Source organism: Bubalus kerabau, chromosome 6 (genome assembly GCF_029407905.1).
Source record: "Bubalus kerabau isolate K-KA32 ecotype Philippines breed swamp buffalo chromosome 6, PCC_UOA_SB_1v2, whole genome shotgun sequence".
Taxonomy (NCBI): Eukaryota; Metazoa; Chordata; class Mammalia; order Artiodactyla; family Bovidae; genus Bubalus; species Bubalus kerabau.
In genome coordinates, this window is record NC_073629.1 from 41241357 (window position 1) to 41266532 (window position 25176).

General features: G+C 34.1%; 1 protein-coding gene across 1 annotated transcript in view; it reads left to right on the forward strand.

Moving 5' to 3' along the window:
• COL11A1 (collagen type XI alpha 1 chain) overlaps positions 1-25176 on the forward strand; it is a 225048-nt gene that overhangs the window by 84380 nt on the left and 115492 nt on the right. Inside the window, exons 13-24 of the mRNA XM_055584945.1 lie at positions 1052-1135; positions 3191-3247; positions 6978-7031; positions 9890-9943; positions 10062-10115; positions 10295-10348; positions 11682-11735; positions 11853-11897; positions 15249-15302; positions 15723-15767; positions 16020-16073; positions 16523-16567. Coding sequence (XP_055440920.1) covers positions 1052-1135; positions 3191-3247; positions 6978-7031; positions 9890-9943; positions 10062-10115; positions 10295-10348; positions 11682-11735; positions 11853-11897; positions 15249-15302; positions 15723-15767; positions 16020-16073; positions 16523-16567 — 654 coding nt within the window. The remainder of the gene's footprint in view (positions 1-1051; positions 1136-3190; positions 3248-6977; positions 7032-9889; positions 9944-10061; positions 10116-10294; positions 10349-11681; positions 11736-11852; positions 11898-15248; positions 15303-15722; positions 15768-16019; positions 16074-16522; positions 16568-25176) is intronic.

Sequence of the window (25176 nt, forward strand, 5' to 3'; positions counted from 1 at the left end):
CTGAGTGACTGATGTGATCTGATCTGATTATTAATAAAAAGCAGCATGGATGAAACTATTGATTATCATACTGGGTGAAGTAAGTCAGACAGAGAAAGACAAATATCATATATTATCACTTATATGTGAAAACTAAAACATGATATAAGTGAACTTATTTACAAAACAGAAACAGACTCACAGACTTAAAAAGCAAACATACTTACCAAAGGAGAATAAAGGTAGAGAATTAGCAGATAAAAGCTACTATACATAAAAAAAGATAAACAGGTTCTATTATATAGCACAGGCAGATATATACAATTATAATAAATCATAGTAGAAGAGAATATGAGAAAGTATATAGTACCCATATATATACATATTACTTCTCTGTAGTACCAGAAGGTAACACAACTTTGTAAATCAAATATACTTCAAAAAGATTTATAAAGTTGCCCAAGTTCTTGTGAAAAAATAGGTTTATCTATTTAAATATAATATAGACTCAAGCAATAATAATATAGCATGAGAAACTTATTCATCCTGCATTTTGAGTTAAAAATAAAAAGGAGCTTTAGCATTGTACTAAGGGATACAGAAAGGATGTTTCCTAGTATAATTACTGAAGGTAAACAAACTGAATCCATCTCAAGGAAGATTTCCTCTGTGTTCACAGAGATTCTAGAAGTTTTGCTCAGAAAATAGCAGTTGATCTATAACACTGTCGAACTGAGTGCATTTAGAATTTTCACAAATGAGTGGATAGAGTGGGTAGCGTTTGTGCAGGTAAAGAAATGGATGATGGCTTATTCCAGTGTTTTTAAAAATTATGGAATTTAAAATTGTAGATTCTGTAGTCTCTTCTAAATGTGGTAAAGCATGGTCTAGAGAACCTCCGTATCTTAATAAAAGGAAAATTTAGAAAAAAATCAAGGTATGATTCATGATGGAATTACCTCACACTTTGTAAAATGCCATCATTTTAAGTAAGTAGTGTTTAAGCTAGTAATTAAACACCTATTTGAGAAAGTCTGATTTTGAGCTTTTGTATGTTACTATCTTTTCTTAGTTTCGTTATGGCGGCGATAGTTCCAAAGGACCAACTGTCTCTGCTCAGGAAGCTCAGGCCCAGGCCATTCTTCAGCAGGCTCGGGTAAGAAAGGATCAACATGTAGTCCCATAACCTGATAATGTGTTCAATTACACAAGAGAGAGAGAAAGAGACAGAGAGTGTGTGAGGGGTGTGTGTGTGTGTGTATGTATCTGGAGGGTGCTACTGTTATGAACAAAATTCTATATAGTATATTGAATCTAGATGGAGAAGATGCTAAGAAAATATCTGTTTTTCCAGTAGGAATATTTTATTTGATATTGAATTTAAATGACTGGCCTTTGCAGTATTACCACACATAATTCTTGCAAAAACACACAAATCATAACACACACATTTTCTAATTTTATTCAAAAAGGCTGATGGTGGATTTATACATAACACCCTTTATCTTTCACATCCAGTTTTCCCTGCTAAGGCATATGTCATATGTTGGTGATCAATGAATAAAGAGGGTAAACTTTTAAATAATTTTTCCACCTAATCTTACAGATTATTCAAGATATCCAATTAATCCAGAAATTTCAGTTTCTTAGGCATTCTTGTGTAGGAAAGAAACCTTCAAATATGCAGTCTATGTGTGAAACATTGTAATCTATATTTTATTTTTCCCAGATCTGCTCAGTTCATACTTCATTGTCAACTAAAAGTTTTCCACTATCTGCATACATGTAGAATATAAAATTGTTTTTTTTTTTAATTTTTTCCATTACAATTAAAATAAAGAAATCAAAAGAATGGATCAGGAAAGAGTTGAAAGTGATATAATACTTTTATTCATAGTGTAGTCTTGTTTTCTTTTCAAGGAGAAAGGAAATAAAAGGCTTACAGTGGTATGGATATGAGTTCCTGCTTCCTAAGTGATATAAATCATTTTGGTGATAACTATTTATCATCATTAATTTATGACTGCATAAATTATATGAAAATGTAAGTCTATTTGAAAAAATGTCATTGTTTGGTTACATCATTTATAAAGACAATGAAAATTTTAAATACCTGTTTATTAGATCTTGACATGATAGAAGTCTAAAAATATTTAAATTGATTTACTAATGGTGCATACAACTTATAAATTATATTACTTTGGACAAGTTTTAGATAATTATTTGAGCTTAAATAGTTTATTAGGCCATTGAATTCCTAATTTTATTAGTCCTTTTAATCTACTTGGAAATAGGTAGCAAGCATTATAATTCCAATTTTTCAGATATTTAATCTCAAGGATTAAGAAGTGTATTGTCAAAAATCTCATGGTGAGTCAGTAGTGTGATTTTGGAGATATTACTGTTTTCATCTCATGCACTTTTCTAATATGATTTTACATATTATTTCTATTGCAATATTTTTATATCTGCTATGGTAATCTAAATATTCATCTTTGGAATCACTAATATTCAAAAATAGCACACCACACTAATTTAACACCTGTCAAATATTTATCTTTTACTCTAATTGTTCCAGCTTTACAAGTGTGCTAATTTCACATTTCTAATATTCAGTGTCGATAGTGCATGTAATCAGTCTATTATGTCTATGATTCTATAAGATAAATGTATTTTTCATAAAGCACTAAATTTGAGATTTGTTAAAATAGCTATATTATCTTAACACTTCCTGATCAATTTTGCTTTTATTTGGCTTGAATTGTCATGGCTTTTTGTAAGATACTGCTAGAAAACTTACTTAAAAAGCATCTCAAATTGTTCACAACTGAAAGTATTTTCAATGAGAATTGCACCTACATATTGAAGAGAAATTTATGCAATATTCTAAATGTACATTTGAGTAGAAAAATGATCAGATATTAAGTTTCTTATTAGATATTAAAATATATTTTTACTTTTATCATTAGATAAATATAAATATATAGTATAAGACTATATAAGTTACAACAGCTTAAAAAAAGTTTGATACTTATTATGTCATTGTCATTCTAGAAACATGATTCTTCAGTAATCAAACACTCTTTCTACATAGCTATTATGCCTCTGTTGATCACGCTGTTACTCAAGGGCAACTTGTACAAATAATTATTGTGGTTTAATATGCTCATCCAAGGTATCATTCCTGAATTTGCTTTATTTTGTTTTCTAGATTGCTCTGAGAGGTCCACCTGGCCCAATGGGTCTGACTGGAAGACCGGGTCCTGTGGTAGGTTATCCAATAAGATTTTATATATTTAAATTCCTGTATTCGTAGTTCCTTGTACAGCTTTGGTCAGGCAGTTTTCATATCTCTGGCTGGTGAAAGTAAGGTAAATAAATAGACTTACACTTCATTTTGTTTCCATATAAAAGAAGCTATTTGAATTCAGTCCTCAGTAAATTTTAATGAAAAATTGCAGTAGGAAGTTCTCAAATAATACAATGAAAAATATAATTAAATCACATATCCAATTATTAACTTAAAACAATACTAATTATTTATACAATAGAGTTATTGAATTTCAATTTTACAATAAATTCTTGAGATTTAATTTTAGGTTATAAAGAATTGATTAAAAAAGCAAAAATATATGAGGCTAATGAAAAATTGTCCATAATCTTAGGAGAAAACAGGAGACGTGGCTTAAACTTTAAGTTGCCTATAGTATTTCATGAATTGTTTCAGATATTAGAAAAGTTATTTTGTCTTTCAGAGGCTTTTGGAAAATGTGTTTTGTTTTTCCTTATAAGCTTACTGACAAGCTAATGTGGTCTATATATTTAAAAAATAATCTCAAATATTTTGAAATTTACCAAATGCTAAGGACTATAGTAATTCACACACACACACACACACACACACAACAAAAGATTCTTTTTAAATCATACTTTTTTTAAAGAGAAAAGAACTGAAAAATTCCAGCCTAGTTTTACATTGATTTTAAAATTAATGGAATAATTTATAATTTAAGTATTTGTTTTTGATATTAAAAGCTATACTATGCTTTCGATATGATCTTATATGTGCAATATACTTTATTGAAATAATGGTACTTATAGAAATTATTATGCTTAACATTAAAAGTTTACTTTTGGTTTGCTGATTAGACACAGCAAAACTTTTTTATTCAAATATGATCAATTAAATAGTTTTCTAATTCTGTTTTATTGACCTTATTGGGATGCTGGTTTTCTTCATGTAGTTTATTCAAGTGTTTTTTATGTATTTTTCCATATATTTATAGTTCTTTGAATTCATTCTTGAAATTTTATAGCATTTTATATACTTTCAGGGCTATACACTCAATCATACGAGCTCATGTGGAACATGTGTTCTGGCAGTATGTTCCACAGAATTTAAATTATACATTTCTAAATGCATTATTATGTATTTATCATATAGTTTTACTGTTCTGCCTTACAAAATATAATAAGGAAATGAAAGAGTTTATGTCAGTTAGCAAAGGAAGAAATAGAATTAATGTCTAGTTGCTTATTAGTAATAACAAATTTACATAACTGAGGAAAATCACTAATATGCTGGTGTTTTACAGATATGGGGGCGGAAGAATTATGTGTATATTTTATTAAAAGTGAAAGTTCCTGGAGCCTGGAACTTGAGACTCTGATGAGGCAAATTCAGAGTTGGAGAGGCAGATTTAGGGTTGGAAATGACAAAATGTATTTTTAATGATGCAGCAGGCTGAATCTTATGTTCAAGTATACTAACGCATATATATGGAATTTAGAAAGATGGTAACAATAACCCTGCGTACGAGACAGCAAAAGAGACACTGATGTATAGAACAGTCTTATGGACTCTGTGGGAGAGGGAGAGGGTGGGGAGATTTGGGAGAATGGCATTGAAACATGTATAATATCATGTATGAAATGAGTTGCCAGTCCAGGCTCGAAGCACGATACTGGATGCTTGGGGCTAGTGCACTGGGATGACCCAGAGGGATGGTATGGGGAGGGAGGAGGGAGGAGGGTTCAGGATGGGGAACACATGTATACCTGTGGCGGATTCATTTTGATATTTGGCAAAACTAATACAGTTTTGTAAAGTTTAAAAATAAAATAAAATTTAAAAAAAAAAAAGAAAAGAAAAGAAAAAATAAAGAATGCTTGGGAAACACTGCCTATTGTTTAATTTTAAAATATCAGTCTAGAATCTCTAAAATTAAAGGCATTTTTCCTACTTATCATCCTGACAAATACAAATCTAGTGGATCTATATAGGGTAAGGGCAGTAATGAACAGAATCCATGAAAGCTTGTTACATTGCGCTGTTCTGTTTTCACCAGTCATTTAGGGCCGGACATTCACAGCATGTTTGCAAAGGGAAAACATTAACACCCATGTTATTACATTGCCATTCTCAATGTAATATCCAAGATTAATTGATTTTATTACTAAAGTCTTTGTTATAGAATGTTTTAGCTTCCTAAAATATTAAAGGTAGGTATTGAGAGAAAGTAATCACGTTGTTTGTTTTCACCATTTTCTCTTCTATTTTCTTTGCTCCAAAACATAAAGTTATTACATACTGTCAATAATCTTAATTTTAGAGTCTAAAAATGTTTTATATATTAAGATTTTAAAAAGAAGCGATATTTTAAGACATAAATATTTTCATTCTTTCCATGAGCACTTCCTTTATTCAATTATTTATTTCCAATTGCTTTTATAGATAAAAGGAGACCTATATTATAAAATATTCAGGAAATCTTGAAAATGTTCTTTTGCTTATTCTGTTACTGTCAATGATTGCATGACAATTTTTAGAATAAGTGTTTGGGCAAAGTAATTATAATCTGTTAAGTACATAGTGCTTATATACAGATATACAATGTAATAAATTAATTAGATTATTGGACTGTTCTTTGCATTCAGGTCTGAATAATAATCTCATTTAATGTAGAACTCCAGTTTCTTTCTTGAAGAAATTTAACTGCAAGATTACAAGAATGATCTTCAAGACTGGAATATTCATATTACTTGACTTGCCATATTTTTTGGCAGTCATATTAACAGTTATTTAACTTTGGAGCCACCAGGAGGCTCTCAACACCTAGCATTTTCAGGCTTTGCATAATTTTAGCCTTTTTGCACTTTGATTCAAGGCAATATTTAGTAGAATCTCTATTGATTTAAATAAATCAGAAACTTTTTAAACACACAAAGTATACTTCAGCATGAAGTAACTATTATCATTATGTTCAATTTTAATGTTTTAAAGCTCTTTAGGAGGGTGAATGGCCTAGTATTTATTTTTTTTAAACTCACAGCACTTTTATAAAGTGATTTTATATTTTTTCCAGATAATGTGCCAGATTTTTGTTGCACTTCTTGACTTATGTAAATATTTGTAAGAGGCTTTATCATAGGATTTATTTTTGTGGGGAAAATTAATACAGAACAATCTAGGGGAAAAATGCTTTAACATTATTTCAGGACATTATAATGATAGCAATAGCATCTGTTTTTGATGTTTTATTGCTATAGAATTCAGCGTTTCAGAAATTTCTGAGTATAAAAGCATTAGCATGTTTCCAAGTTGTATAAATGGATTCAGTGTGTACCCGAGTCTGTAAAAATGTGTTTTCTCTAGTACTGCACCACAGTGTAATGATAAATAATGCCTGCGTATGGTAGTAAGTGCTCTGATGGCATACACATTAGAGAATATCTCAGTGTGAGCTCATGAAATTGGCTTCTGTGTGATTATCAGTAAATATAAGATTTTAAATATAGTTCCCACATGTGAATACAGTCAAAATCTGAGAAGACATGTGTTTCATTCAGAAGACTTGAACATTTTATTGTATTAACTAATAAAATCATATTTTAAGAAATGTATTTTGAATAATGTTTATTTCAAGTGAAAATAGTAGGACATAACTGATTAGAGAATTACAAAATTAAATGAATATGTTTTCACTATTTCTGTACAGGGTGGGCCTGGTTCTTCTGGGGCCAAAGGTGAGATGGGTGATCCAGGTCCTCAGGTAAAAATTAACCTATTTCACTTATTTTATATTTAAATTTATTTTATCTATTATGGTAATTGAAGGGTCTGCCATTTGTTTTAGGAGTAAAGAAATTACTTACATGGCCTTTCAGCTCACATCAACTTCTTTAATCGAAAAGTCTCTAATGGTCAGTTGACTACCAATAATTTGATTAATTTAAACAATATTAGAAGAAGATAATAAGCTAGAATTGTAAAGTCTTGATAGTAATAGGTCTTCTGAATATTTAATTGGTTTAAAATTGTACAGAGCAAAGCAGAACCATTGTGATTGTACTTATAGCAACCCTGACACAATAAATTCTCTCAGAAAGGATATTTACTGTATCTAAAAGAAGCTTACTTTAAGTCCTTTGTAGAGCTGAGGAAATTAAGAGAAATTGAGAACATCTGAGCTGAAATTCTTAAAAAGATCTCACATATTGTTGCACGTGCACGTGTGTTCAGTCTCAGTCGTGTCCAACTCTTTGAGGCCCCATGAACTGTAGCCCGCCAGGCTCCTCTGTCCATGAGATTACCCAGGCAAGAATACTGGAGCGGATTGCCATTTCCTACTTCAGAGGATCTTCCCGACCCAGGGAGAGAACACCCGTTTCCTGAGTCTCCTGCACTGAGCCATCTGGGAAGCCATACAATATATTTACATGGTGCCAAAGTTAAAGTATTATTTTTCCTTGAATGATAAGTAGATAGAAACATACACTGTAAACACATTATGGAAGATACTTATTCTAGAAAACTGACAACAAAGTATCATGTACTTTTAAAGTTCATTCATTTTTTTTAATGAAAATGCTTCCTGGTTTACTCAATATGTATAGATTCAGATTGGCTGCAGGAGCTTTCAAGTGGTCATCTATTTTTTCCTTTTTTTAAAAAAATCGATTTTACTTTAACAATATTATATTGTAAAAGTGAATTTGAACACCTATATGCATTTTCCCTAACTACCCCCACAATCATTTGGATATTGAACAGTTACAGAACCCCAAACAATTACTTGATACCACTTTACCGTCACATCTTCTTCCTACTGCTAATAGCTGACTGACTGCTGATCTGTTCTTCACCATTACAGTTTTATGTTTCCAAGAATATCATATAAATGAAACCATACATTATGTAATCTTTTGAAACTGTCTTCTTTAACTCAGCATAATTTGTTGCAGTTGATGAGCACATCCGTAGTTTATTTGTTTTTGTTACTGAGTTAATATTCCCATGTTTGGATGCACCACAGTTTATTTTGAAATGAGAAAAAAAATTCCCCTAAATTGAGAAAGATATTTGAGTGACACAGAATGTGAGAGTTTTTTTTTTTTTTTCATGCCTATTAAGTATTGTCATAAACAGATGGAAAGCTTTTGTACTTTAACTGAGAATTACATAAAAAGACTGAATAAAAATATTGAAAAGTTAGGAAATTTAGCCTTTTACAGTTTATGAATTTCTGGATCCAACTCACCTCTTTACAAAATGGGTGAATTTGAAAACATGCTGCAGCAATTTTCATGGTCTTTGTAGTTTTCCTTAATTCCAGTGAGATGCAATATCAAATGAAAGATCATTTTCATTAAAAACTAACAGAATTTGTCCCGTTATTATTGCTCCTTGCTGTCCAGCTGGGGTATAGGATAGAATTTTTTTCTACAGTATTTTTAAGCTATATTCTTTTAATCTTTAACTATTAAGCAACTTTAATTTCATGTTTCTATAATCATTGTGTCAAAGCTATCATAATAATTATTTGTAATTTCAAATGTGTGTTACATTTTCTACCACACTCATTAAATTCATATTGTTTAAACCTAAAAAGAGATGCTACGCTATGTCGCTTCAGTCATGTCCGACCCTGTGACTCTGTGGCCCACCAGGCTTCTCTGTGCATGGGATCCTCCTGGCAAGAATACTGGAGTGGGTTGCTATGCTTTCTTCCAGGGGATCTTCCCAACCAAGAGTCAAGCCTGCATTTCTAAAGTCTTCTGCATTGGCAGGCAGGCTCTTTGCCACTAGTGCCATTGAAGGCCTATGTAATATTTCTAATGGATCTGTATGTTATCTATTATAAGCTGTGCAATTTTATTTTTAAAGCATGTATATTAATTCACAAATAAGACATTGTATGTTGATATAACATTGTACTGAACTACCTCAAGAAAGATACTGAGGACCTTAAAACTTTAATCTGAGATGGCATGGCACCAGTCAGTAATTGAATTTGAGTTTGCCAAGTCATCCTCCAGAAATGTGTACCAGGCACTGTGCTAAACTGTAGAAGTATAATGGAGAAAAAGATTTAGTCCAAAGTTGCGGTGGTTAACAGTTAAATGGGAGACTCAACTATGGAAACAAAAACAAAAAACAGTTACAATCAAATGTGATACTTGCAATAAAAGAATAAATATCTAGGAGAAGATCTCCATAAAAGAAGGGAAATTTGAAAGCAAAGGGATTAGAAAGAGAAAAGGAATGAAATGAAATGTTTTCAGTAAAGGGAAATGTAAAACCCCAAGGTTTTGAGAATAAATTTAGTAACTGAGAATTTTTTAAGTTTTAAATATCATTTTGCATTCCTTTTGTTTATATGTAATCATAGGTCTATAAAAACTTAATAAAATAGTATGACTTTTTCTGGCAAGGAGCCATGTAGAAAAATTGATTCTCTTATCTTCTTGCTTTATGTGTACTTTTATACAAGAAACAGTTTTTTTGTGTGTGTTAAAGTGATTAAGGTAAAACTAAAAAGATATAAAATTCTAAAACCATTTCTCTATGTGATTGAGTTTATTGAACCGGAATTCTATAAAATTAATTAAATATGATGTTTTAATATAGGGCCCACGTGGTGTCCAAGGTCCTCCTGGTCCAACAGGAAAACCTGGAAAAAGGGTATGATTTGCTTTCATTGAGCATATTGAGGGCATCTGAAATCATCAGTTATTTTATTTTCTTTTACTCTGTGCTATTTGGAATCCTTTTTGCTTAGTCATGTTCTTGGTACTGTCAGGGTCGTCCGGGTGCTGATGGAGGAAGAGGAATGCCAGGAGAACCCGGGGCCAAGGTCAGGAACTCATCTCATATGTTTGTATATTCATATCTCATATCTCAGTTTCTCCTGAAATTTTTATATTTTAAAATAAAGTTTCTTGATATGAAATAATATTTAACATTCAAATTACAGTTCAGAAATAAGCTCAGAATATGACGTTGTTGATGATGGTGATGATGCTGCTTTTACAGGGGGATCGAGGATTTGATGGACTTCCAGGTCTACCAGGTGACAAGGGTCACAGGGTAAGATATACCGTTCTATTGCTTTTTATACAGGGATAATATAAGAATACTATGAAATATTTTAAATAGCTGCACTAAGAAATAAGAAAATTAAGTATTTGTGAACTCATGTAAATTAGTACATCTAAAAGATACATGAAGAAATATAAGTAGAATTATATGTGGGATATTATTATGTTTTTTAATTTTTTAGATATTAAAATACTCATTTTACACAAATATAAGTTGAGGCAGAATCTTTATGTACATGGAAGTGTACATGCTAAGTTGCTTCAGTCTTGCTGGACTCTTTGTGACCCTCTGGACTGTAGCCTGCCAGGTCCTCTGTCCATGATTTTCTAAGCAAGAATGCTGGAATGGCTTGCTGTACCCTCCTACAGGATGTATATGTATATGCAAAATATATTTACAGAACAAGTATAGAGATTTAATTTTGCCTCTAATTTTTTGATAATTACCTCAATTTCTTTCTTACATTTTGCCTATGGATATATTCAAAAGACGCCTGCAGGCAATCTGTAGTTAATATTACAATATACTGGGCAATGTATTTTATTATACTTGTTAGATGGTGCCGGTAGGTCGAGATACCATAGACTACTTCTTTGTGATAATATAAGTTTATAATTCAATGCAGAAATTTATAATTTACTAGGGCTTATTAACAATATACAATGTTGAACAGCAATCTAGTCAGTAGTTTTAGTGGGAAATTAAGCCAGGATGTGGTCTCTCAAAAGAGATCAGCTTTAGATCTTCAAATTACTCTTCTTCAAAAGTTAAAAATAAAGGTTAGGCAATCTTTAGGAAAATTAGAAGTGAAAAAAAGAAAGATAAAGAAAAGAGAGTCCCATGAAAGTTTAGCAAAATATCTAGTGTGTGCCATGTTGAGAGAAATACATAATTTTTTTTTTTAAATTGAAGCTTTGTTAGTCTTCCAGAATTGTGCTGAATTGATGAGAATTGTTTAAGAAGCAGAGAAAATTTAAATAAAAATCAGCAAAGCGCAACCATGCACCATGAAGAATGAAGACAATCTTCAGCAAAATAATTTTCTGTTAGTTTGTAATAATTAAAAGTCTGAAAATTATTTGGATATTTTATTTAAATCTTTTTGTTTTCAAAATTGAAGGAATGTTTTCCCTTGCATACTAAATTGTAATGCCAGTTAATATAAAATTATGACTTATCTCTGAAGTGTTTTCAGGAGAGAAAATAAAGCATAAGTTTTTCTACCAAATGTTTCGTTATTTTTGCTAGGATAGCTGTAGGATAGAGTTATAAATATTCTGGTTTACTTCAAATTCTAATTGTATTTGGATTTCTTTAATAGGGTGAACGAGGTCCTCAAGGTCCTCCTGGTCCTCCTGGTGAAGATGGAATGAGGGTATATGAATGTTCATTTCTTTTAAGAAATATTTAAAATTAAAACATTAAAGAAAGCCATGCTGAAATGTTGCATTGTCTGATCACATCACTATCCTATTCATTATGTCCATGACAGGGAGAAGATGGAGAAATAGGACCAAGGGGTCTTCCAGGTGAAGCTGTAAGCAACTTTCTTTTTTTTTTTCTTTTTAAATAATACCCTATTTAGGAGGAATAGTGCTTAGTGTTACAAATATAAAGTCAATAATAAATTGCAATCTTACCTAACCTACCCAGGTAATTTGTTATGTGAAAAAACATTTTAAAAGGATACTTACAGCTCTTCTGTCATTAAATCTTAGGAAATTGAGAGGAAAAAAATGTGGGATATAACATCTTAACTACAAGGAGAGATAATAAAGCCTTTTTAAGTGAATAATGCAAATAAATAGAGGAAAACAATAGAACAGGAAGGACTATAGATCTCTTCAAGAAAATTGGAGATACCAAAGGAACATTTCATGCAGAGATGGGCACAATAAATGACAGAAATGGCAAGGACATAACAGACACAGAAGAGATTAAGAAGAGGTGGCAAGAATACACAGAAGAACTACATAAAGAAGGTCCTAATTACACAGATAACCATGATGGTATGATCACTCATATAAGGCCAGATATTCTGGAATGTGAAGTCAAGTGGGCCTTAAGAAACATTACTTTGAACAAAGCTTGTGGTGGTGATGGAATTCTAGCTGAGCTCTTTCAAATCCTAAAAGATGTTGCTGTTAAAGTGCTGCCCTCAATATGCCAGCAAAATTGGAAAAGTCAGCAGTGGCCACAGGACTGGGAAAGGTCAGTTTTCATTTCAGTCCTGCTGCTGCTGCTGCTGCTAAGTAGCTTTAGTCGTGTCCGATTCTGTGCGACCCCATAGACGGCAGCCCACCAGGCTCCCCCATCCCTGGGATTCTTCAGGCAAGAACACGAGTGGGTTGCCATTTCCTTCTCCAATGCATGAAGTAAAAAGTGAAAGTGAAGTCGCTCAGTCATGTCCGACTCTTTGTGACCCCATGGACTGCAGCCTACCAGGCTCCTCCGTCCATGGGATTTTCTAGGCAAAAGTACTGGAGTGGGGTGCCATTGCCTTCTCCATTTCAGTCCTAAAGAAAGGCAAATGCCAAAGAATGTTCAAACTACCATACAGTTGTGCTCATTTCACATGCTAGCAAGATAATGCTCAAAATCCTTCAAGCTAGGCTTCAATAGTATAAGAACCCAGAACTTCCAGATGTACAAGCTAGATTTAGAAAAGGCAGAGGAACCAGAGATCAAATGGCCAACATTTGTTGGATCATACAAAAAGCAAGGCAATTAAAAAAAAAAAAAATCTACTTCTGCTTCATTGACTATGCTAAATACTTTGAATGTGTAGATTACAACAAACTGGAAAATTCTTAGAGATGGGAATACCAGACCACCTTACCTGTCTCCTGAAATCTATATGTAGGTCAAAAAGCAACAGTTAAAACCAAACATGGAACAACAGACTGGTTCAAACTTGGGAAAGGAGTACAACAAGGCTCATGCTTTCACACTTTTATTTAATTTCTATGCAGAATATATCTTGCAAAATGCCAGGCTGGATGAATCACAAGCTGGAATCAAGATTGCATGGGGAAATATCAACAACCTCAGATATGCAGATGATAACACTCTAATAGCAGAAATTGAAGAAGAACTAAAGAGCCTCTTGATGAAGGTGAAAGAGGAGAGTGAAAAAAAGCTGGCTAAAAACTCAACATTAAAAAATCTAAGATCATAGCTTTCATTCCCATCTCTTCAAGGCAAGTAGATGGGGGGAAAGTGGAAACAGTGACAGATTTTATTTTCTTGGGCTCCAAAATCACTGCAAACAGTGACTGCAGCCATGAAATTAAAAGACTTTTACTTCTTGGAAGTAAAGCTATGAGAAACCTAGACAGTATATTAAAAACAGAAACATCACTTTGCCAACAAAGGTTCCTATAGTCGAAACTATGGTTTTTGCAGTAATTATGTACCGATGTTAGACTTGGACCATAAAGAAGGCTGAACACTGAGGAATTGATGCTTTCAAACTGTGGCACTGGAGAAGACTCTTGAGAGTCCCCTGGACAGCAAGATGAAATCAGTCAATCCTAAAGGAAATCAACCCTGAATATTCAGTGGTAGGACTGATGCTGAAGCTCCAGTACCTTGGCCCCCTGATTCGAAGAGACAACTCATTGGAAAAAATCCTGATGCTTGGAAAGATTGGGGGCAAGAGGAGAAGGGGACGACAGAGGATGAGATGGTTAGATGGCATCACCTACTCAATGGACATGAGTTTGAGCAAATTCCAGAAGATAGTGAAGGACAGGGAAGTCTGGTGTGCTGCAGTTCATGGGGTCACAAAGAATTGGTCATGACTGAGCGACTAAACCACAACTTGTCATCCAAAAAACCTTATCTAGTTTTTGTTGCTGTTTATTTTGTTTCAATTTTTTATATCAATACCTCTAGAATTTTTTATTTGTTTAGGATAAACAATTATTACTAGAGGAAACAAAAAATGAGGTGCTTGCTACTGCTACTACAAAAAATGAGGTGTTTAGTGTATATCAAATATAACTATAAAATTTATTAAATTATATCCTTTTTTCCATTGAATTTTACAAATGAGGAAACTGAGTTGGAAAGGTTTACTCAAACCTAGTCAATCAAAGATCCACACTAGAAGCAGACCTCTTAGTTTTACTGCTAGTTTGCCACATTATAGAACCTGTCAATTCAAAGGCAAAGTGTGTTTGTATATGTTAGTTGCTCAGTTGTGTCCAACTCTTTGCAATTCCTTGGACTATAGCGCACCAGGCTCCTCAGTCTCTCAAGTAAATATAACAGTAAACCATACTGTTGACTTTTTTGAAGAAGGAAAAGAAAGAGGAAAAAAATGGAGAAGGCGAAGAAGAGAAGAAAATGCTTGCTTAAATCATAATAATTTTAAAAATCATGAAAGTGGTTTCTATGACCTTCCTAATATAGTCATCCAGCTGTTTGTTTCTTTCTCTCAGTAGAATATTCTCTCAAGATGGAATTTACCTAAATGTAAAATAAATGAGCATCAAGACTCTTTGTGTAGTCTGTTTGAATTATAAGATTTAATAAGATTCAGCGTTGCTATTCAAATTGGAAAATGGCACAACAGTTACTTACTTGAAGCTTTAAAATATTTCGTGTATTGAAAGTTTCACAAGTGATTCATATGTAATTCCATAGACTCAAAGATACAGTTTCTATATTAAAGACTCACTCATCCATTTTGGCTTTTGGCTCAATATAAACACTAGGTAATTGTGTCACACAAAATGCTATTTTAAATGCCCCTTTTGGTGTGTTAAAAGAGGATGAATAAATATTTTAATCAAAACATTACATTAAAATGTGTTTATTTAAAAGACAAGACATGTTTTGAAGGCCTTTTTTTTTTTATAATCTTTTTCTTTTTTACTCCTAGGGTCCACGAGGTTTGCTAGGACCAAGAGGAACTCCAGGACCTATTGGACAGCCTGTATGTATTGTTGAAAACATTCAAGATGTTCTAGGGAAAGCTTATTGCCAGAGTCTTAAAGCCAGAAAGCTGTAAAAGCTTTCAGTAGACAGCCAAAGTTTCACTATTATAATCTAAGACCTAATGATGCTGCCTATCAATTTAACTGAGTGTACTCACTCCACCTGCTTCTCTCTTTTCCTTTTAGTTTATGTATTTTATTGTTCTTCCCAACACACAGTAGAAAATACTGCCAGGATGTCTCCATGGACATGGAGAGGAGAGTATAGACCTTGCTTTTTCCCTCATTTCCACTGAGTTCTAAAATGGCTTTTAGTTACCCTAGGTTACTGGGTATCATGCTATTAGGTTCGTTTTTTATATTTTCTATTGTAGCATCTGAACTTGTATATACTCATGTATATTTTTTCTTCATTGAAGGGTATAGCAGGTGTGGATGGTCCCCCAGGACCAAAAGGGAACATGGTATGTACAAGACATCCATAAAGTAACTCATTTCTGTCCTCTAAATACTAGCAAACCATTTTTGTTGCTAAATCTAAAATTAAGGTTTCTTACAATGTTTTGCCAAATTCTTCTGCTAGCATTAATATTTTGCAAGATTTTCCAGATTCTCTAAAGGGAAACATGATATGGGAACTATTTTTCAATCCAAAAGACAAAACCTATTATGTGAAATAGTTCTGTTAAAGACTCTTTTCCATTTTCCTATGTCAGGGTCCTCAAGGGGAGCCGGGACCTCCTGGTCAGCAGGGAAACCCAGGACCTCAAGTAAGTCTAAGCCATCACACCTTTTATTGAGGTAATGGGGTAAGATGGTACCTTTATACAAGAAAATTGACAGCCTCAAAATTTTCTATGTAGGGCTGAGAGTTTATGTATGAATGTACAAAGCTCATTCTATTTTATTCCTTTAAAAATTTTTTTGAACAAATTTGCAGAGGCTTTTCTTTCTTCCAAGAGTAAAATGAGTCATTCAGTGTTCATGGAATGCCAGGATACCTGCGGGAGGGTTCTGAATAGGATCACATTACAGTTCCATTGCCAAAAGAGTACCTTGTATAAAACTCCAGTGTTGTAAAATCTTCTGGAGAAAGTGGGGGATATATATAATACTCATAGCTCATTGCATGTAATATAGAGGGCTAATCATTTACTATTTTAAAAGTGTGTTCTTATGATGTGATACTTGACGTATGAAATAAATTCTTTTAAAATAGGGTCTTCCTGGTCCACAAGGTCCAATTGGTCCTCCGGGTGAAAAAGTAAGTTCATCTGTTGTCCTAGTAATGTCTGGTAAATGAGCTTGTGTTGTCAATCTTAGGGAGGAATAAGGCCTGCCTTCTGCTTTTGATATTTAAATGGCTCAGCATATAAGGAATTAATCTGGATTTAAATCATGAACGTACTGGTGAGCAGAAGCCATTCATATGTCTCTGAACTGTAAATGATAACATTTCACAGAGTTTCCATTTGGATAGCTTCCAAATATGACATTCTCAGCTATATTAATTTCATTAATGTACTGATATGAGTGAGTGCTTTCTCTTTATTTTTGTTCTCCTTTCATTTCTCATTATTTAAAACATGTGATGAGGTTTGCATGTGATCTAATTAAGGGAAAATTGTGACGTTATCATTGCCACCATTTTTCATGGAAAAATGGCAAATGATGTTCTTGTTAAAACTCAATGTCTAGATCAAAACAAGAATAAGTCTTTAATTAAAGAGATGTCTTTTTTCCTCCATCTCCCCTGTCAGTTTCTTTAAGTAGTATTTTCTATTCCCTATAGTTACAGCACAGTGTTACCTGTTCTTACATAATTTTTTTTCTTATTTTGGCTGATTTCTATAAATATGTGATTTTTTAAATTATCAACTTTATTGGAGTTAATTTCATACCATAAAATTTACTTACTCTCTTTAAGTCTATCAGTCAATCATTTTTAGGAAATTTATAGAACTTGCCATAATCACATTTTTAAAATATTTATATCACCCCAGAAAGAAAGCTTGCATCAATTTCTACTCCTGAGTCCACGCACAAACCTACACAATTGATCTGCTTTGTATCTTTATGCATATACCTTTTCTGACCATCTTATGTGAACAAAATGTATGAATGAAATTAACATTTAATTTAATCATATGAATAAATATAGTATGTTACATTTGTGCCTGGCTTCTTTTATTTGGCATAATGTTTTTGAGTTTTATCCATGTGGTAGCATATATCAGTACTTCATTTCTTTTTTTTGCCAAACGGTATTCCTTTGATTGAATATTTTGTTTACTTATTCGGCATTTGAGGGAAATGAGTTATGTACACTTTTCAGCTATTAAGAATAGTGCTGCTTTGAATATTTGTACAAAGATATTTGTGTAGACATTTTAAAAATTATTTTTGTTAGATAGTTAGAAGTGGAACTGCTGGGTATATGATAAATTCATGTTTAACACTTTAAGAAGTTTTCAGATTGTGTTTCAAAGTGGTTGTACCATACTTCCTTCCTCAAAATTTATGAGGATTTCAGTTTTCATTCCAATCCCTAAGAAAGGCAAGCCAAAGAATGCTCAAACTACCACACAATTGCACTCATCTCATGCGCTAGTAAGTGAAGTTGCTCAGTCGTGTCTGACTCTTTGTAACCCCATGGACTATAGCCTGCCAGGCTCCTCTGTCCATGGGATTTTCCAGGCAAGAGTGCTGGAGTGGGTTGCCATTGCCTTCTCCAGGGGATCTTCCCAACCCAGGGATAGAACCCGGGTCTCCCGCATTGTGGGCAGATGCTTTACCCTCTGAGCCACCAGGAAAGCCCAAAGTGAAGTCGCATAATCATGACCGACTCTTTGCGACCCCATAGACTGTAACCTACCAGGCTCCTCTGACCATGGGATTTTCCAGGCAATAGTACTGCAGTAGATTGCCATTTGCTTCTCCAGGGGATCTTCCCAACCCAGGGCTTGAACCCTGGCCTCCCACATTGTAGACAGACGCTTTACCATCTGAGCCACCATCTCATGCGCTAGTAAAGTAATGCTCAAAATTCTCCAAGCCAGGCTTCAACAATATGTGAACCGTGAACTTCCAGATATTCAAGCTGGTTTTAGAAAGGCAGAGGAACCAGAGATTAAATTGTCAACATCTGCTGGGTCATTGAAAAAGCAAGAGAGTTCCAGAAAAACATCTATTTCTGCTTTACTGACTATGCCAAAACCTTTGACTGTATGGATCACAATAAACTGTGGAAAATTCTTTGAGATGGAAATACCAGACCACCTGACCTGCCTCTTGAGAAACCTATATGCAGGTCAGGAAGCAACAGAACTAGACATGGAGTAACAGACTGGTTCCAAATAGGAAAAGGAGTATGTCAAGGCTACATATTGTCACCGTGTTCATTTAACTTATATGCAGAGAACATGAGAAACACTGGGCTGGATGAAGCACAAGCTGGAATCAAGATTGCAGGGATAAATAGCAATAACTTCAGATACGCAGATGTCACCATCTTTATGGCAGAAAGTGAAGAACTAAAGAGCCTCTTGATGAAAGTGAAAGAGGAGAATGAAAAAGTTGGCTTAAAGCTCAACATTCAAAAAAGAAGATCATGGCATCTGGTCCCATCACTTCATGGGAAATAGATGGGGAAACCGTGGAAATAGTGGCAAACTTTATTTTTGGGGGCTCCAAAATCACTGCAGATGGTGACTGGAGCCAATAAATTAAAAGACACTCTTTGGAAGAAAAGTTATGATCAACCTAGACAGCATATTGAAAAGCAGAGACATTACTTTGCCGACAAAGGTCCATCTAGTCAAGGCCATGGTTTTTCCAGTGGTCAAATATAGATATGAGTTGGGCTATAAAGAAAGCTAAGTGACGAAGAATTGATGCTTTTGAACTGTGGTGTTGGAAAAGACTCGAGAGTCCCTTGGACTACAAGGAGATCCAACCAGTCCATCATATAGCAAATCAGTCCTGAATATTCATTGGAAGGACTGATGTTGAAGAGGAAACTCCAATATTTTGGCCACCTAATGTGAAGAGCTGACTCATTTAAAAAGACCCTGATGTTGGGAAAGATTGAAGGTAGGAGGAGAAGGGGACAGCAGAGGATGAGATGGTTGTATGGCATCATCGATTCAATGGACATGAGTTTGAGTAAACTCCGGAAGTTGATGATGTACAGGGAGGCCTGGCATGCTGCAGTCCATAGGGTCGTAAAGAGTTGGACACAACTGAGCGACTGAACAGAACTGAACTGAACTAGTTTCTCCAGATGCTCAGCTATACTAACATATTTTCTCTCTTTAATTATGGTTATTTTTGTTGATGTGAAATAGTACCTTATTGTAGTATTAATTGATATTTCCCTAATCACTCGTGATTTGGGGCTTATTTTTATATGCTTTTTGACCTTTTATATATATTCTTTCGTCTTCCCTGGTGGCTCAGCAGTAAAGAATCTGCATGCAATGCAGGAAACACAGGTTCAATCCCTCAGTCAGGAAGATCCCCTGAAGAAGGAAATGGCAACCCACTCTAGTTTTCTTGCCTGGGAAATCCCATGGACAGAGGAGCCTGGAAGAAGCTCCAGTCCAAGAGGTCTCAAAAGAGTCAGAAGTGACTTGGCAACTAAGCAACAACAGCAACATATATTCTTTGGTAAAATAAATAAATAATATATATATATATATATATATATATATATATTCAAGACCTTTGGTAACATTCTAGCTGAGTTACTTATTATTAATGTTAAGAATTAGCATAAAAAACTTGTTGTTGTTGATGTTCAGTCACCCTGTCATGTCCTACTCTTTGTAGGACATGACAGGGACTGTATGTCCTACATGGACTGCAACACACAGGCCTCCCTGTCCCTCACCATCACCCACAGTTTGCCCAAGTTCATGTTCACTGCATTGGTGATGCCATCCAGCCGTTTCCTCCCCGACACCTTCTTATTCTGCCCTCAATCTTTCCCAGCATCAGGGACTTTTCCAATGAGTCATCCATTCGCATCACATGACCAAAATGCTGGAGCTTCAGCATTAGGATCAGAGTGAATATTCAGGGTTGACTTCCTTTAGGATTGACTGATCTGATCTTTATGTTTTTGGACTCCAAAATCACTGAAGATGGTGATTACTTTACCAACAAATGTCTGTCTAGTCAAGGCTATGGTTTTTCCAGTCGTGTGTATAGATGTGAGAGTTGGACTATAAAGAAAGCTGAGCACCGAAGAATTGATGCTTTTGAACTGTGGTGTTGGAGAAGACTCTTGAGAGTCCCTTAGACTGCAAGGAGATCCAACCAGTCCATCCTAAAGGAAATCAGTTCTGAATATTCATTGGAAGGACTGATGTTGAAGCCGAAACTCCAATATTTTGGCCACCTGATGTGAAGAGCCAACTCATTGGAAAAGACCCTGATGCTGGGAAAGATTGAAGGCGGGAGAAGGGGACGACAGAGGATGAGGTGGTTGGATGGCATCACCGGCTTGATGGACATGAGTAAACTCCGGGAGTTAGTGATGGACAGGGAGGCCTGGTGTGCTGCAGTCCATGGGATTGCAAAGAGTTGGATAGGACTGAGCAATTGAACTGAACTGAACTGATCTGATCTCCTTGCAGTTCAAGGGACTTTGAAAAGTCCTCTCCAGCACCACAGTTCAGAGGCATCGATTCTTTGGTGCTCCACTTCCGTTACGGTCCTCTTCTCACATCCATACATGACCCTAGGGAAGACCATAGCCTTGAATACATGGACCATGTCAGCAGAGTAATATCTCTGCTTTTCAACACAGTCTAGGTTTGTCATTGCTTTCCTGCCAAAAAGCAATAGTCTCCTGATTTCATGGCTGAGGTCACAGTCTGCTGTGATTTTGAAGCCCAAGAAGGGAAAATCTGTCACTGCTTCCACCTTTTTCCCTTCTATTTGCCATGCGGTAATGGGGCTGAATGACGTGATCTTAGTTTCTTAATATTTAGTCTTAAGTCAGCTCTTTCACTCTCCTCATTCACCCTCATCAAGAGGCCCTTTAGGGCCTCTACACTTTCTGCCATTAGAGTGGTATCATCTGCATATCTAAGGTTGTTGATGTTTCTCCTGCTTACCTTGATTCCAGCTTATAACATCCAGCCTGGCATTTCTCATGATGTTCTCAGCATATAGGTTAAAAAAACAGGGTTACAGCAGACAGCCCTGTCGTACTCCTTTCTCAACATTGAACCAATCAGTTGTTCCATACAAGGTTCTAAATGTTGCTTCTTGACCCACATACAGGTTTCTGAGGAGGCTGGTAAGATGGTCTGGTATTCCCATCTCTCTAAGAGCTTCCCACAGTTTGTAATGATCCACACAGTCAAAGGCTTGATCATGGTTGATGAAACAGAGATAGATGTTTTTCTGAAGTTCCTTTGCTTTCTCTATAATGCAGCAAATTTTGGCAATTTGATCTCTAGTTCCTCTTCCTTTTCTAAACACAGCTTGGACATCTGGAAGTTCTTGGTTCACATACTGCTGAAGCCTAGCATACAAGATTTTAAGCATGACCTCACTAGCATTGGAGATGTGTGCAATTGTTCGATGATTAGCACGTTCTTTGGTGTTACCCTTCTTGGGAACTGGGATGAGGATTGACCTTTTCTACTCCTGTGGCCACTGCTGGATCTTCCAGATTTGCTGATTTAATGACATCCTCCTTTAGGAATTTGAATAGTTCTGCTGGAATTTCATTGCATCCACTAGGTTTATTAATAGCAATGCTTCTTAAGGCCCTCTAGACTTCATACTCTAGAATGTCTGGTTCTGGGGGACTAACCACACCATCATAGTAATTCAGTTCATTAAGATTTTTTTAATACAGTTCTTCTGTGTATTCTTTCCATCTCTTCTTGATCTCTTCAGCATTTACTAGGTCTCTACCTTTTTTATCCTTTATTGTGTCCATCTTTGGGCAGAATGCTCCCTCGATGTTTCCAATTTTCCTGAAGAGATCTCTGGTCTTTCCCCTTTTGTTCTTTTCTTCCAGTTTTATGCATTGGTCATTGAAGAAGGCCTTCTTGTCTCTTATAGCTATTCTTTGAAACTCTGCATTTAATTGGATGTACCTTTCCCTCTCTCGCCTGCTTTTCACTTGTCTTCATTCTGCTATTTGTAAAGCCTCCTCAGATAAACACTTTGACTCTTGCTTTCTTTTTCTTTGGGATGGTGTTGTTCACCACCTCCTGTACAATATTACAGACTGCTGTCCATAGTTCTTCAGGCACAGTGTTATAGTCCGTTGAATCTATTCATTACCTCTACTGGGAATTCACACAAGATTTGACTCAAGTCATATCTGGCTGGCTTAGTGTTTTTCCCAGTCTTCTTTAGTTTAAGCCTGAATTTTACTATGAGAAGCTGATGATCTGAGCCACAATCAGCTCCGGGTCTTATTTTTTTTTCACTGTATACAGTTTCTCCATCTTCAGCTACAAAGAAATGAAATCAATTTGATTTCAACATTGACCATTTGATGATGTCCATCTGTAAAGCTGTCTTTTGTTTAGCCTTTGCCTTTCTTCATTTTCATACCAAACTTAAGTGGTCTCTAAAGTGCTTTTTTTCTGTGTATTTTCTATATGATTACAGTATCAGAGGGCTATTGGAAATAGTTGATTTATTTAAAATATTAGGCACCAAAGGTGCTTTAGATCAGGGATTTTAATCTGGACCACTCTTACCATATCTTAGATTAACTCATCATAACCATATTATGTTTGTAATAAATTGCACTTGAGGCATGTGCCTATTAAATTTTCTGTAATAATATCATCCCTGCACTGGAGTCTTAGAGGAAGAATTTACTTTTAAGGAAAGTTGGTGTATCTGAATTCACTATGTTGAGACACAGGTAAAATATAGGATCTGGTTCACTGAACTTCTTGTGGTAGGAAGAGAGCTATCATTAAGCATAATCTGCTTCTTTTTCTGCTTTAAACATATCTAGCTCTTGAGTTCAAAAACAGTCTCTTTTTATCAAAAGGAGAAAGAACATGAAAGAAATGCATTTTATTTATTTTGTGTCTATGGTATATATTTTATTTTAGATTTGTGTTCTGTTTATTCTGGCTCAAGAGCCTTGTCTTTCAAAACTTGGTGAATAATGTTTTTAATCAGATTGTGCAACCCACAGTTAAATCTCACAGTTAAATATAATTTTAGAAATGTCATATATTTTTAATTCCCAATAACATTTTTATCATAAGTTATTGTTGTCTGTACTTTTATTATATTTGGGATAAATATTTTATAACATTAAGTTAATTAACCAAACTGGATGACCACTATATTGCTCTTCTGATATGCAATAACTTAAATATACTTTTATGTCCTGTGATTTAATTTATGCTTTCAGAATTTCCATCACTCATATATTAATTGCTTTATAGAAAACAAATGATATTGTGTAACTCTGTGAGCTAAAGAAGAAATAGCAAGACACAAAAAAAATATTAGTTAAAGGCAAAGACTTTGAAAATATGGCTACAGATCTGGACTCATTTATATTGCAACTCTGTGATATATTAGCATTGGTTAATTATTCAGAATCTTAGATGATGAAATTTCATGAAATTGCTTGAGAATTAAAATGGACAGTATACATATAAATATATATAATATGTATCATATATTGCTTAATATAGCACATAGGAACACAACAAATTTTAACTATTTTATTAAACTCCAAAAAATATGGCATTCATTCATTTAAATTCATTGCCTTTCCTTTAGGGAAATAGCAAGCACTTAAGAAAACAGACAAAATACTGTACTGTCATAGAGCTTCCATTTTAAAAGAAATGGATCGATTTTAACTTGATTTTAAAAAATCCTATAGTACAAGACTTTTAGTATTTATAATCTACACTTAAATATGTAGCAACAACAACAACAACAAAAAACAACATAGTATTATACACAAGGTCATTGTCATGGAACTATCATGCCTGCTGTAAATAATAATTACAGAAATAGTTTTGCCTTTGTATTCTACATTTTGTTTTGAGGAAATAAGTATATTGTACTGAGAGCAAAAAATGATTTAAGTGAAAGGTAAAATACTGTCATAAAAGAATCAGGATTTTATAGCAGTTATTTTATAATATTAGATTACTTGACTGTATATGACTTTGCACAGTGGTGAAGAGAATTGAAACTTTTAAATCCTATAAAAATGAGATGCAATTAAATTCAGTTATAAAGTCCAGATTATTTTATTTATAGGTTATTTTTTGTTGTTGTTGTTCCATAGTGATTTAAATGAGGCTTTCTTGTTAAACTCTGTACTATCCGTATACACGAATACAATGCTTTTCTTAAATACTGTCTGAGAATGGAAAACTCCCTTTACATCTAGCATCTAGACTTGCTGATGTATCCTTGCTCTTTTAATTGTTTCTAAATTCCGACTAATCATGAGCAAGCAGAAATGGCTTGAGCTTTAAAGACTTGATAAAGTTAATTATTCCAAGTAGAAAGCCAGTTTTTCTCCCAGTGAAGGGTCTGCTTGCAATAATCATACTTAGCATGTTCCAACCTAACCGGTGATCAAATTAAACGATATCTGAAATCCTTTGTGGTTAAACACAGATTAATCTATTGAATAAATAGTTACTTTGTTATTATTTGTTACTTGTGTATTAGATTATGTCCTTTCTACATCAAAATAGTATATTTCTATGTCTTATGAGTAACATAATATATAACATATTCCTTATGTTAATTGTTACTGATGTTTAATCAATATTACTATGTAATTATTTGAACTGGCACATTTTAAAAAATTATTTTGTTGAAATATAGCTGATTTACAATGTTGTG